Source organism: Sinohyriopsis cumingii, chromosome 2 (genome assembly GCF_028554795.1).
Source record: "Sinohyriopsis cumingii isolate HCF-2022 chromosome 2, ASM2855479v2, whole genome shotgun sequence".
Classification (NCBI taxonomy): Eukaryota; Metazoa; Mollusca; class Bivalvia; order Unionida; family Unionidae; genus Sinohyriopsis; species Sinohyriopsis cumingii.
This window is the reverse complement of record NC_142962.1, coordinates 130,412,446-130,426,985: the sequence shown is the minus strand read 5'-3', so window position 1 is coordinate 130,426,985 and position 14,540 is coordinate 130,412,446. Positions and strand designations below refer to the sequence as shown.

At 33.9% G+C, this 14,540-nt stretch overlaps 1 protein-coding gene and 1 pseudogene across 2 annotated transcripts; one reads left to right on the top strand and one right to left on the bottom strand.

Moving 5' to 3' along the window:
- Window positions 1-1,142: 1,142 nt before the first annotated feature.
- On the bottom strand, window positions 1,143-3,174 carry LOC149805837 (uncharacterized; annotated as a pseudogene). Its single transcript, XR_016414578.1, has 2 exons — window positions 2,874-3,174; window positions 1,143-2,404 (listed from the first exon to the last, which is right to left on the bottom strand). The product of XR_016414578.1 is annotated as an uncharacterized LOC149805837 (transcript).
- A 4,872-nt stretch (window positions 3,175-8,046) lies between these two features.
- Window positions 8,047-11,708, top strand: LOC149805836 (QRFP-like peptide receptor). Its single transcript, XM_089936900.1, has 2 exons — window positions 8,047-8,594; window positions 9,986-11,708. Exons 1-2 carry the CDS (start codon window positions 8,130-8,132, stop codon window positions 10,205-10,207), a joined length of 687 nt encoding a protein of 228 aa, XP_089793026.1. The 5' UTR covers window positions 8,047-8,129; the 3' UTR covers window positions 10,208-11,708.
- The last annotated feature ends 2,832 nt before the right edge of the window (window positions 11,709-14,540 follow it).

Sequence of the window (14,540 nt, the reverse complement as noted above, 5' to 3'; positions counted from 1 at the left end):
CACACGGCAAATAACGCCCAAAGGGCGTTATGTAAGCTGTGTGAGTCGGCAACTGACAGTTTATACCACGATGAACTCAGAAAAAACAACGTTAAACTCTTATAATTGAAATTTTAATTATTTTTTATGTTATTTTGTTTGCATCATTAAAAAATATAAATCTTAATTGAGCGTAGTAATACATGTTTGGGGTTTTTCTGTTACGTAGCTATTTATAGCAGTTAGGCTTGTCCTGCTTGATCGTAACAAGGTCATCATAATACCAGTCCTTCAACCAATGATAGCCCATGTAAGGAATTATAACAATGCTGCCATGATTTTTATATTTTGCCTTAATGGACACGTTTATTCAAAGTGAGAGCTCAATATTTAAAGTCACGATGTCATGGCTGTAAGAATGTATGCATTCGTAGACTGACTGAATGTGATTTGGCAGATTCATCACTGTTCTGGCACATGAGTGATCTAATTTCGCTATTCAAAACCTATTTTCGTGTTTATAAACAAGATAGACTAATACATTTATGTGTATGATGTTAGGTTATATAAAGTCTGTGATCAGTTTTGTTAGTTCAGACATACACACACACACACATATCTAATATAACTGAGTATTTATTTTATCCCTTAAGTTATTATTATGATTTGATTAGTGACAATGGTTTATAACCTGATCCCTCTCATCAAATGTCTGACATCATTGTTGAAAATAGACACACAAAAGGACAGATGCAGACTGAGGCAAATGCTGATATAGAATGCTCCTTGTGGAAGAAGCTATGACTTTTTAACTCAGGGGTTCAAAACAGCAAGATAATTTAATTTGTTGAATTTTGTGTTTATTGTTTACACACTTTTCTAAGTATAGTGTAACAATAATTACAATACAGCAATATCACTATAAAAATGAAAAATTGTATGACACATTCATGTATTTACTACTTTGATATTTGTACTTGTATCTAACTATTTGTTATGCATTTTCTTAATTTGTCTATAATTATTCATTGAAAATTGCCATATAATAAAAACCAGGAGTTGTACATGATGTTTTGTAAATTATTATTCTAGCCTTGATAGTTGAAATGGGGCACTTAACTTGAAAATCGTGTATTTCCTTAACTTGTTTGCACTTACTCGTTTTAGTTGGAACTAAACTGGAATGTGCAGTTATTGAAATGACAGGTTGATTGTGTAATGAAACCTGTCATAGAGTTCATTGTACTATGTGACAGTGCTTGTAGGTGATTTTGAGCAGATTCAGTGCTAACATTTACTTGATTTGTACTGCTAGAGTTTGTAGTGGTCATTTTAACATTTGCTTGCTTAGTACCGCTTGAGTTTGTAGGGGTCATTTGAACATTTACATTTGCATGAGATAGCATTGCTGAAGAGTCTTGAGCAGACAATGCTACATTTGAACATACATTGGAAAGAATGTTGCTCATCTGTTGTTTATGTTGAGTGCTGGGGCTTGTGTATGGTTTCAATGATAGTTCATTGGAGTGGTCAGACAAAGACATAATGTGCCTAGCTGGAAGGTTGGCATCTGTCATTGCATTCAGAGCTGTGGCACGAAGAGAGTGAGCAGTATATCTTGCAGATATATGGGCATTTTTGCATATGTCAGGCATAAAACAGCTAAATTGTCTCTTTCCAACACATCTTGTTGTGTACCATATTTGACACAATTTGGGATTTTCAAAAGCACTTTTATCAGTGTGACAAAATAATGATTCAGCTTTTGGATTAATGCGTGTGAGGTAGTATTTTACTGACCTGACTGGGCAGTTTTGACCACCAGTTGCATACATTCTCTTGTCAGAATTTTCCTCCTTAGTATTTAAGTCTCCCTGATGATTTTTTTGTATAGTTTGATGGGTCAGAATGACATATTCAGCCCCTGTTTCATCACACCTGATTTCAAGACTGTTGGGTGTTAATTGACTGTGAAATTCTAATCCACGAGTAACATAGTGGATGGACAGATATAACCAAATCCTGTATCTGAGTGTGATAGGGTTATCTTGCATCAGGTACTTATTGATTGCATACATGTCTGATGGAGGAATAATGGGTTTGTGTTAAGTTGATCTTGATAAACCATTCTTTGTGTTAAACTTTAATTTTCCATTTAACATGTCATTTGCTTTTCTAAACTCAGGGTCTGTAACAATATTGATTTGACGACCACATTCAACCTGCATGTAGCGATTAATAGCAGCACGGACATTTTTTAATGTGTTTTTATGGTATTCCTCAGCTTGGGCTTCAGGGAGCATCCTCTTTCTTGTTTCGGTGACCTTGGGGGCTGCTTCGGCATAAAATATGGCTAACATTTGGGCCAAATGTGAAGACTCAGCTGACTTCAGATCAATCTCAATATTCTTCTCTTTGCACCATTCTGAAATTCATGTTTTTCAGCTTGGTAGTATCTAATTTTTTAACATTTAAAATATTTAGATCTTTGGGAAGAATCATTCATGCATATCTTCTCTTCATTTTTTATTATTAGTTACTATTATATAAAAGATTGGTTACATTTTTAGGCTGTCACAAGTATTACTTTAAAGATAAAGTACACCTTATTCACTGCAGAGAAAGTTAAGTCTCATTTTTATAAAAAAAAAATGGCATGAATGATTTATAATTATTTTTTGTTGTTTCTTTTTGCATAAAAATTAACAAAATAATGCCTTTTCATAACATAATTTAAGAAAATAATAAATAAGAGCAAATTAAGTATCAAGCAACGTTACTTTAAGCTTACATTGATGAACAGTCCAATATACTACTACTAATTATTATTATTATTATTATTGTTGTTGTTGTTGTTAATTTATTATGATTATTAAATGAATGAATAAATCTACCTGCGAAAGTGTTGTAGCCCCATTGAGTATTTTTCTTCGTAGACTTTGAGTACCGCTGTTCAGATATGTTTAAGAGATCTTCCTCTTTAAGTGATTTGAAGCGTTTTGGTTTGTGGTCATCCTTGTTATCAAATGGGAACGTGACTGGTGTTGGTTCATTCAAACTAAATGGTAACTCAGTTTGTGATTCTTCCACTTCAAAAGGCTCGTCAAAAAGGGATGGGTCAAAATTTTCAATATCTTCCTGCATATAATCTATCTGATAAGGCAAAGTTAGCGAAAAATCTCCAAATTCTGACATATCAGTTTCAGCGTTAGATAGCTATAAATACCGTATACTGGTGACCTTGACCTAGCGCACTTTCAAACATTTTTATCCATATTTTTAACAAATTTCCCCAAAGAAAGAATGATTTTATTCATAAAAGATGAGAAATATCGGTTGCTTTAGTCTTTAAGATTTAATTCTTTTTGTTTAAATTGTAAGAATGTTCTTTTCCTTTATTGCTTACTTCGTGTCTGCCTTCACTAGCAGTGTTTATATTATGCTGTACACGTGACTCTATTTATAGAAGTGGGTATTCTTAGAAAAGTAGTTCTCCTTACAGTTCATACAGAAATGAACGCAATTCATTTTGATCACGTGGTAAGAATCTGACCAATGGAAATGTTACTTTCCTGTACCAGCTACTGGCATTGCAATTATTGGGTATTGGCTTGAGGGCTTAGAGCGTCCGCTTCGGATGCGGGAAGTCACGGGTCCGAACCACGGCCGATTCATGCCCTAAGACTAATAAACATAGTACTAGCAGCTACCTCGCTTGGCGCTCAGCCTTAAGAGGTTTGTGTTAGGATTGGTCGGCATGGTGTCAGCATAATGTGACTGGGTGGGACACGATGCCACATGTCTGCGGACTGATGCCCCAGTGCTAGACATCACGATAAACTGCCACACTGCAGATATCATAGCGATAGGACTCAAACTGTTAAAGCTACATTAAAAATCTTAATCACACACACACACACACACACACACACACACACACTGAGTATGCAATTAAGCAAGATTTAATAAGCCTTCCGCGTCAGACATACATTCAAAGATGTAATTATGCTCAGTAGGTAGTTCATCAACGTTTGAAATAATAACCTTTGCTTTGTTGTAGCCTATTTCAAAGTGCAGCCATCTTCTTTAATCAAATGTTATTCCAAATTTAGCCTTAAATGAGAATTCATAATTATGTTTCCCGTGGAGCTATTGTATATATTTCTTCCACAAATCCCAATCGATAGAAATATTTGTTCAATAACAACGTAACTTTAAAATAACCAATGATGACTAAGCATAATTTAAAATAGCCTGCACAAAGCCTTTTTAAAAAAGGACTTTTCGTCTTATAAGTGCATTATTGCTCTGGCACTTGTCTCCTCTAACGCATGCTGCTTCCTTTTAATCAAATTTTTATTTATACCATTTGCTTTCGTAGCGTCGCGTATTGACAAAAAAATATTCAGTCGCATCTACATAAAATAGAGAAAAATATGACTTCCAAATTTTGATTTGAGAAGGAATCATCATCAGAACAGATTCTTTCCAAAGCCTTTGCACCTTTGTCAAACTCGTCTTCGTATCATGACAGGGTTTTAAACTGAACTTAGGTACATGCTTCATAGTTTAGCCGTATGCACTTTCCGTTTATAGAATATAAAATGGACCACGATTCCACTTCTGTATGACTCCAGTAGTGCAGATCTTATGGGTGTTGTATCTCAGTCTAAACGTGTTATAAAGTAAATACTATTTTAGAGGCAACAATGCGTAGAAAGCCATGGTGCTAACCATTACATGACGTATCGTCAAAAACTACATGCAAACCTTTAAAGGTTACGAATTCTAACAACGCCTGATTTAATACAGAGATATCTTGGACGGGAAATTTATTACCTGACGTAGATGCGGGAGGTAGTTGTAAGACGAGTCCTAATTCTAAAATTACACAGACCCAAATTTGCCGTCACATGATGCGCCGGCAGATCTGGTTCTGTGTAGTTTGTTAGGAGAAATCAGTAGAACAAACAACATAGATCCTGAACTGCAGGCGCATTATGCTACGGCAGACCAGACTATTTGTTGTTTGCAGTTTAATGTAACTGTTGCAATTTATATCGTGCTAACTTTATCAATTGCCCGTGTAACAATGTGGTCGAATGATTCAATCATCCCGTCTTATTGATTTACCAGAACTTTACTCAAGATACTACTGACAAATAAAAAGTACAATAGTGTAATAAAAAAAATTTTGAAACTCTCTCTCTCTCTCCATATTATATATATATATATATATATATATATATATATATATATATATATATATATATATATATATATATATATATATCAAAGACTTGACCAAAAAATGGTACTGACTGCTGCCTCGCTAGTCGCATAGCATGCAGACGTTAGTGTTAGGACTAGTCGGCCTGGTGTCAGATATTGTGACTGGGTAGGACATGATGCCACATGTCTGCAGTATGATGACCCAGTACTAGAGATCACTATAAAAACTGCCATACTGTAGACATGGTAGCGATGTGACTGAAAAATTGTTAAAGCTAAGTACAGCTTGCTGAGGTGTTTTGTTGTTGTTGTTGTTGATTCGTTTATTTGCTTTTTTTCTGTTTTTACTCTTTGCTTGGGTTTATTGTTTGTTTTCTTTGTGGTAGGGCATTGTTTTTGTCAATTTTTGGTTGCATACTGTTGGAATTTATATTTTTCATGTCAAAATAAACTAAATCCAACTTCACTGAATGACATCTTGAGTTATTATATAAGATGAAAGAAATTTATTTGTAATTTCTATCTCGTTTCTTCCGAATAACCGACACAGTTGTGTATCTGTTGCTTTATGGTTTATCCTTGTAATTCAGACAGTCTTTAATACACACAAATCTACAGTACCCAAACAACTGAGCAAAATAATCCATATTTGATCATTTGAAAACAGTCATATATACTCGCTTGTAAGCGTGTCCAACTGCAAACTGCATTGACACAGATCTGCCGTCCAATAATGCGCCGGCAAATCTAGTTCTGGTCAGTTTGTTAGGAGTAATCAGTTGATTTCTACATTATTGTGTCAATTATATCAACTATAGTATACGCCCCTTGTGGTATTAATATATTAATTTATTATATGCTCTTTTTTGTCTCCGTTAACTTTACATTGTCAGAATCGTGCAAGATTTTACGAAATTGAACACCTTCATATTGTACTCACGTGCACGACACGTGTGCCCAATAGTGTATTACGAACTACCTTGCTAGCAAATCATGTACACTCAAGTAGTAGACGCTTTACGTTTTGGTTGATTAAATTTGTTTCTGAATGAACTAAAGCAGATGTTTCGTGGACTGCCACATACCAGCTGCTTTGCAATATTCCATGTTAACATTTTTGATACAATGTTTCGGATTTAGGCTAGCGATAGACGCCAGACAGGTCATAAAATTGATGGGTCCCTACAAATAACATGCAAGTGACAAGCATAAACGTGTTTTCTTTGGCTGGTAATAAGAATGGCAATAAATATACTTAGTTTTGCATCCTGAATTTCCTCAAAATGTACTTTCTTCATTCTGCGAATCCGAATTACTTGAGCCATGTCATAGGTTCTAAAGCTTGATTACACATTTCGAAATTGTACTGTAATTTCGACTACATTCCAAGTGCAGTTACATCCTCCTTACTTCACTCAAAATGAAATGAACATTATATGCCATAGCATCTTTTTGATAATTACGATTGAAAGACTTCATATTTTTCCCACATTATGATTCCCAACGTTCAATGACAGAACAGAAACACACTTGCGGATGTCAACACTCTGCTCCCTCGCTGCTGAAATCAGATGTACTAATATAGAATTGACACAGATAAATCCAGTCCATAATCACGAAATTTTGTAGATTCGACAAACATACCAAAATCTATTCATTCCAGCCAAATGGAAAAGTTGTTGCAATGCGCATTAATTCACAATATGACTCTAAAGTTCAATTTTAAGTAGAACAAAACGCCATTTTCTTTCGAAAGTGATGTCTAGCAATTTATATCAATACCATAGATAGTTGTTTAAATATATTTATATCAGTACCACAGATAGTTGTCAAAAATATAGTTATAATGAGTCAAACTTGTTATCTTATATTCATATAGTTTATTTATACTTTAAACAATCTCGGTATCAATAGGTTTGCTCTATTTCCGATATGTGTTCTACAACATAGTATTGCAATCTTTGAACTAATTGGTATTTATGGTAATTCCTTTTTAATGCCCATATTTTTTCATCCGTTATTTTTGTTTCTGCTTTTTAATCCACGTAAGTTGTACAATTAGTTGAAATTTTTTAAAGATTTTTGAATTCTTTTAATGGTTCCATTTTTTCCTAATTAGTCAATATGTTTCTCTTATTCAATTTACTATTATTATTAAATACTTCTAATATTAATTTAGATAAGTTATTGCGTTTAATATACAACCTACAATTTTTTAAACATCATCCCATTTGTAAAATTTCTTTGCTACATTCATTTCGGCCTCTGGCGCTTCCTTTCGTTGTTAAGTGTACCTTTTAGGAATCAATCATACTCTTTAATACATCACGACATGGTTCCGATTACATCTTGAATAGTAGCTTTTTTAGCATTTCTGATCTTAAAAAATAAACGATCTATGAAATCATTATGTTATACAGCAGTTCGGGTCGCAGCAGCATCAGCTGTGAAAGGAAGAAACTATTGTATTTGTATATGCTACGTTAATAACAATTTACAAGATGATCACCATGATCATAAAAAACGCTTAAAACAACAACAACAACAACGTAATAATAATAATAATAATAATAATAATAATAATAATAATTCAGTCTAGGCATTTACTAGCTTTAGTAATAATGGGATGACAATACATGTATAAGGATTGCCCTACTTGAAAAGAGCACCAAAAACAGTAATATATGAGGTCCACTAACAAATACAAATATATCCAGATTGGTGGAGGAGTGTCTCACCATCCTTATGTGTACATTCATTATATCTTTATAATGTCCACAGTCAACGTCATTCTAGCAATAATTAATTTTATTTCAGGTGATGTTCTTTGCAAGATTGTTAACTTCTTTCCTGTTTTTGTTATCACGAGTTCTGTTTACTCTCTGGTCGGTATTTCATTTGAGCGAAAACGTGCCATTATGGAAAGCCAAAAGCAGCAGCTGACAACCGTTGGAGTCTTGCGGATTCTGCCAATCCTTTGGGTCTTCTCTTTCTTGATATCTATACCTGCAATGATAGAGTATTCTGTGACTGAACATTACACTACTGTGACCATCCATGCCACAAATGAGACCAATACCACGTCGTATACTATGAAAACTTTAGCATGTGGCAGTCACTTAGTTTCATTTCAATATGGCCTCTTCAGTGTAATCTTTGTCTTACTAGTGTCATACGTCATCCCACTGGCTATGATAATAAAGAATTATGCCCAGTTAGTCTTTTACATCTGGAGGAAGGGGCGACAGATAGGACCGGGTAATGGAGGTCGTCAGAATTTCGTCTTTTACAAGCAGCGACTAAGGTTGGTCAAGATGATGACATTTGCAGCCATCATTTTTGCTCTCTCCTGGTTGCCTTACTTCGTTGTACTACTGATTGCGGTAGGTCTAACAAAAACGAAATACTTGTATGAAAATATTTTGCTCGGACTGTTCGAACGTGTACAGCATCTCTCTCTCTCTCTCTCTCTCTCTCTCTCTCTCTCTCTCTCTATATATATATATATATATATATATATATATATATATATATATATATATATATATATATATGCATGCATGCAAAAAATTGATAACGACGCAAATTTAAACCGTTTCAAAATAAAACAAAGCTCTTCTTCTTCAGAAGAAACAGCTTGCATACACGAAACAAACTGCATCCACACACGCGGGCACACACACACACACGCATATATATATATATATATATATATATATATATATATATATATATATATATATATATATATATATATATATATATATATATATATGTGTGTGTGTGTGTGTGTGTGTGTGTGTGTTCATATGGCTGAGTGCTTGAATCTGATTGTTCGACCTTGTTCCATCCTCTTATGGGGATGAGCGCATGGCCGAGTAGCTTTTAGCGTTATTGCATGAGAGATAGGTAAACATGTATATTTATAATAACACCCACATAGCGGTTAGGCTAGTGAAAAGTACAGTCAATAAAAAATACAAGTACTTTTGCATTGTTTGCAATCGTATTTTTGTTAGAAATTATCTCAGTCCCAAACACACTGAGATCACTTGCTAGACTGAGTGGACTTCAAAGGACTTTGATGATTTGTATTCTGCCTATATGCACACACATACATACAAATATAAATATATATGGTATATAACATGATGTGTCTGAGTAATTATTTATATTTTTACAATAATGACAACATTTGCGACGTCAGTCAAACTATGCAATAAGTCAATAGTCTGGAGACAGCTTCGTTGCATGGCAGGGAGGACTTTAGTCTTAAATGCCAAAAGTTGTTTTCTAAAGTTGTTCAGAAATTATTTTAAAAAATCTATTGCACCATATAACGCTTCAAGCAGACTGAGAGAAGACAAGGTGTAATCTGAAACAAATCTTTCTAAATATGTGATCAATGTATATTTGTTTTTCCAGCGAATTGTCTATATGCTTAGTTATGTATTTTCGATCATTTGTATCGCAGCAATATGTGCAAAATACACCATAGAGACCCTCATTATAAATTCTATAAAATATATGTTTATATTTTGTAACCAGCCATTACTGAACATCGTCAGGCAAAAAGCATTTCCATTGATCATAATGCCGTTAAATCGGTGGAAATATTCAAGAAGTACAACCGACTGATTGAATGAGCGATGCTTTAGATTTTATTGACCCTATGCTTCCTCTATATATATATATCTCGACTTCCAGGACAGAAAAGAGATTGCCAATCTAAATATACCGTGATTGCTAATTGTATATTATATGTGCATTTCAGAAAATATACAACCAGGATGGAAGTGAGTCGGCTGCCGATTTCTTAAACATGTTCCTGATTGCCATGGCGACTTTTAGCACAACGTACAATGTGATTTTGTACACTATATTCAACATCAACTTTCGTCTTGCGTTCAAGACACTCCTACTTTGCAAGAAAGAAAACACAGTGTCGGTGTTTTCTGTTGCACCAGCCTCGTTAGATAGCACATACAGAAAATAGTAGACTGCGGAAGTTTATAGCGTAAGGCGGCAATGGGTTATTCTGAGGATTCTAAAAGATGTTGATACGTTATTAGCAATAAGCTGCCTTTACACGGATATATAAATTGAAATGTGCAGTCAACTATGAACCTCTATGCGGTAGTCCCAAGAAATAATAGTTTTATTAGAGACCTGTTATTACTTGGTTTTATGATATGGAAAGGATAACTCATTCTTAAACTGTGAGGGAATCACAATTTTTATTTTTCTCATTTGATAATAGTTATCAACTGAAAACGAGTAAAACCAACTGGATTTATTCCCAAAGAATTTATGATCGAATTCCTAAGAAGCTCAGGAGCCAAATCAAAACTGAAGCTATGTTTGTTCTTCACACAATGTAAATAGATATGCATCATTTAAAGCCAGAGCCGGTGATATTATTATGGCGCATGGTAACCCATCTGCTTGTTTTCTGCTATTGAACATATACATCCAGCTACTTTCAACTACTTGCGGACTACTTTATATCGAGGGTTTTAACGTAGAAAATATACAGGTAGGCTTATAATGCCTGAAAACCATGAACTATTTTGGTACCGTGTCAACTACTATCTATTTCTGCTGCTTTGCCTATCGTCAACTTAATCTAACCAATACAGGGAAACTGTAAAGCGTGGCAATTGCACAAAACAAAACAAAATATGAGATTCTATGTTCCGCGCAATGCTATCACACACGCATTTACATAGAACGGTATCGAAGAGTAGAGTGCAGACATTAGGAGAAGGGCATAACCAGCTAGATGCATATTTAAGCATTTTGATACTTTCTCTTTCGTTTTCACATCAATTTACTGTACGTGAGAGATTTTTCGCTAATGACTGGCATATCGTTAATGCTATTATGAGATAAAGAATGCAATGATTTTCAAAGAAAGTTGTTCACAATGCAATAATTTTCAAAGAAAGTTGTTCACAATCAAAAGAAAATCTAGACTGAACTACATTTTATGATGTGTATATATGCTAAGGAATATCCGAACTTGAATAATCGTTTTATAGCTGTTTTGCTGTCACACACACACACACACACACACACACACACACACACACAGAGAAATTAAATCACATATTAATAATTTATTAAAGGTGATCATTATTCTATGGTTCAAAAGATTGTAAAATGACTGGAAATCGCTGATGAATATCATAGCCAATTTATGTAGAAGCATAGCTCTAGATGTTACAATAAATCAACACATGCTACTTAACATTCACAGATACTCGACTGAACTGTTTCAACTTTAAACTAAAATACAAACAATTAAATTTATCTGATATGAAAATACATCACACTAAATAAAACAACTTAGTTTATAACCTCTGTGTGCAAAGTATTTTTCTTATTTTTTAGGACATACTTATAACCGCTTCAGTTGTCTAATAGTAAAATGCTTCGACTTCGTATCTCAAATTTAACAGTATATATTCGACTCCTTTAACTGGGCTGCAAATATTTTGTTATTAACTGGGTACATTTGAATAACGGTTTTGTTCTTGCATCAAAAAAAGACACGAATGGCTCTACCAATGCTCAGAATGATAATGAGTGCCAAATACATAATGTGTGATATGAAATAATAGATGAAGATAAGTAAGCGCTGTTTTATTTGTCAACATCAGATTAGATTCTAAAATATGCAAACTAACGTGCATAAAACATTCATATTTCTTCGAGGAACCTCCAGCAGAATTTCACTGCACAAATCAAGATATTGTTATTCAATATACTGACAAACGGCGGTTAATCGAAAACTTCTTTTTGCAACAGGCACGTTTTCTTTCCAAAATTAAAAAAACATGAACAAAATAAATTGTAGGGTGTTGGTCCTTCAAATAATTGAGCATAATTGGCAACACTAATAGTTGCAATTTTAGTTTCTCCTCCAGCCTCCCTTTCGAATCCAGTAACATTTACCTTTATAAGATGCTAAACTATTTATATGAATTCTCATTGCCTCGTAGAAAAGACCATACAGCTGAATACTATTTATGCTTGGTCAATGAGTTCTTAGTTCGTATGGCGTCAGATCGATGCCTCGTGATTGGGATGGAGATTGCTTCACATTGGAAATCATGCGAAACTGCTGGTGCACAATTGTGTTTATCAAAATACCATAGCAGTAGAGACGCCGTGACTGATTCCTTGGGAGGATCAGGTGCTATGTAAAATTCAACATACCTGTCCTGGAGGATGGATAGACCAGAGAAATCAGATAGACTTCTGAAAAAAATTGAAATAAAGGTAAAATGTTAAACAGCTAGAATTATAAAATAGGCGTGTAAAAGATAGCTTTATTTAAACAAATAAATACCTATAAAGAAAATTTACATTTGTCAGTTCATCTTGAGGTAAAATCAAACCAATATACTGATCTACAACTAACTTTAACAATTAGTGACTTATTCCCGTCTTCTCATTTACATTCGGGCTAGTGCATCAATTTATGTATGTATATACTAAATTTACCTGTCGACAACATTGCCTCCATCAGACGAAATTCATAAATTTCCCGAAACCGCTTTAAACCCATCTGCACTCTCTGTAGATTCAGTTTCTATTTTGCCAGGGTTTTGTTACTGAGACATCTGGCAGATCATACGAGATTCTCAAAATGTCATAAAGAGAGGTGGAACAAGTTTTATTTGTGTCGAATGTGAAATGAATGCAGGTTACAGTTAATTAGTTCTGCTAGACCCACATCGACGAACAATAGAGACTAATTTCCACGTCAATATTACTGAAAGTTATCTATAATTATCTGGTTTTGTGAAACACGGAAGAATATTCCTGTTGATACTCGAGATCGTTAAATTTATCTTTATAGTCTCTTGTATCATCTTTTCCAAAACAACTATATTAGACCATACCAGTTCCCCCACCAAACTCATGAAATACATATTTGGTGGGGATAGACTTTGTTAATTCAGTACTCAGGTGAAAAGAATACATCTCTTCTTCAAATATTCAACACATTTCTCATAACCGACCTCATTTAAAATACAGCACTATTTTGTTTAAGAAAAATAACAGAGAAGGAACATCTCTTGTACGATGACAACGAAAGTCCTATGGCCTATTTTATCATCAGGTAAATATGGTAGCAAATTAACCAACTAGGTAAGATGAAGATAACATACTGTGAATTAAAAAACTAGCTGAAGTGACAACTTTATTGCACATTTCATATACAAGCCATAGTAATAGTTTATTTAAAACAACTCACGAATAAAAATGGTTTTATATAAATGACGTTGATTCTCAATAGCGGTCAGATCTTACTGACATGCAATCATAGAAGAAAGACATTAACGGACATATAAATTTTGAGTGGGAAAGGTATTTTCTCCAAATAGTTCTTCCGCTGATAAAGTGAAAAAGAAAAGAGGAAATGATATAATACAAGCGATTAAAAAATGTTTAAAGAGTTACAATCTGAAAATATACACTTAGTTTCAGAGAAAGAATGAGACCACATTGAGATTGAGATGTTGAGAAAAGCAAAATATCTAATATTTTCCTGCCTACTCTGACAATAAAAGCCTGTACTAAACAAAGGTTAGGAGATAGTTTAAATATACAGCGTAAAAAAAAAACTTCAAACAAAACGAAGCCAGGAAGTGGGTAGATGTTTTGCCTAAGCAGATCTATTAATATAATAACACTTATCACAGATCCACAGACAGAAGAAAGTAGATCTAAAGTCTGGATTAATTTATTTCAAAATATAAAACGGGTCAGACGGTTATGATTCAGAATATCAATCTATCTTTGCAAAATAATACCTACCTAATTTTAGGGAGGTAACATTCAAAATCAGACAAATGATATTGTGTATCTGATAGTATTTAAATTGAAAGACTTAAATGTAGAAAATATTCATTTGGATACTTTACTAGGATTAGTCACGTCTCCTCGACAAACTTGTTGTTTCGTATGCGGTTGAAAAGAGCTTAAAGATAAATGAATGAACGGTAAAGGTGTATTCTAATGAAATAGAGAGGCTGTGATAGTTTTTTAACAGCTGAGAATCCTATGTAAAAATTTGTCCATTAAAGAATAGAAGAAATAAAAGTGATTGCTCTGGGTTTCAATGAGTCTCCTTAAAATAAAATGAAACCAACAATAACGAAGGACGTGTACAGAGCCTTTTTACAAGATGAATTTATCCCATTGAAACAATATATAGCTGTTTGCCGGTATTGCAACAGAATTTCGGATTAAATTTCGATTTCCATTATCACCAATAACGGAAACGTGTACAATATCTGTTCAGAAACATTCAAGCA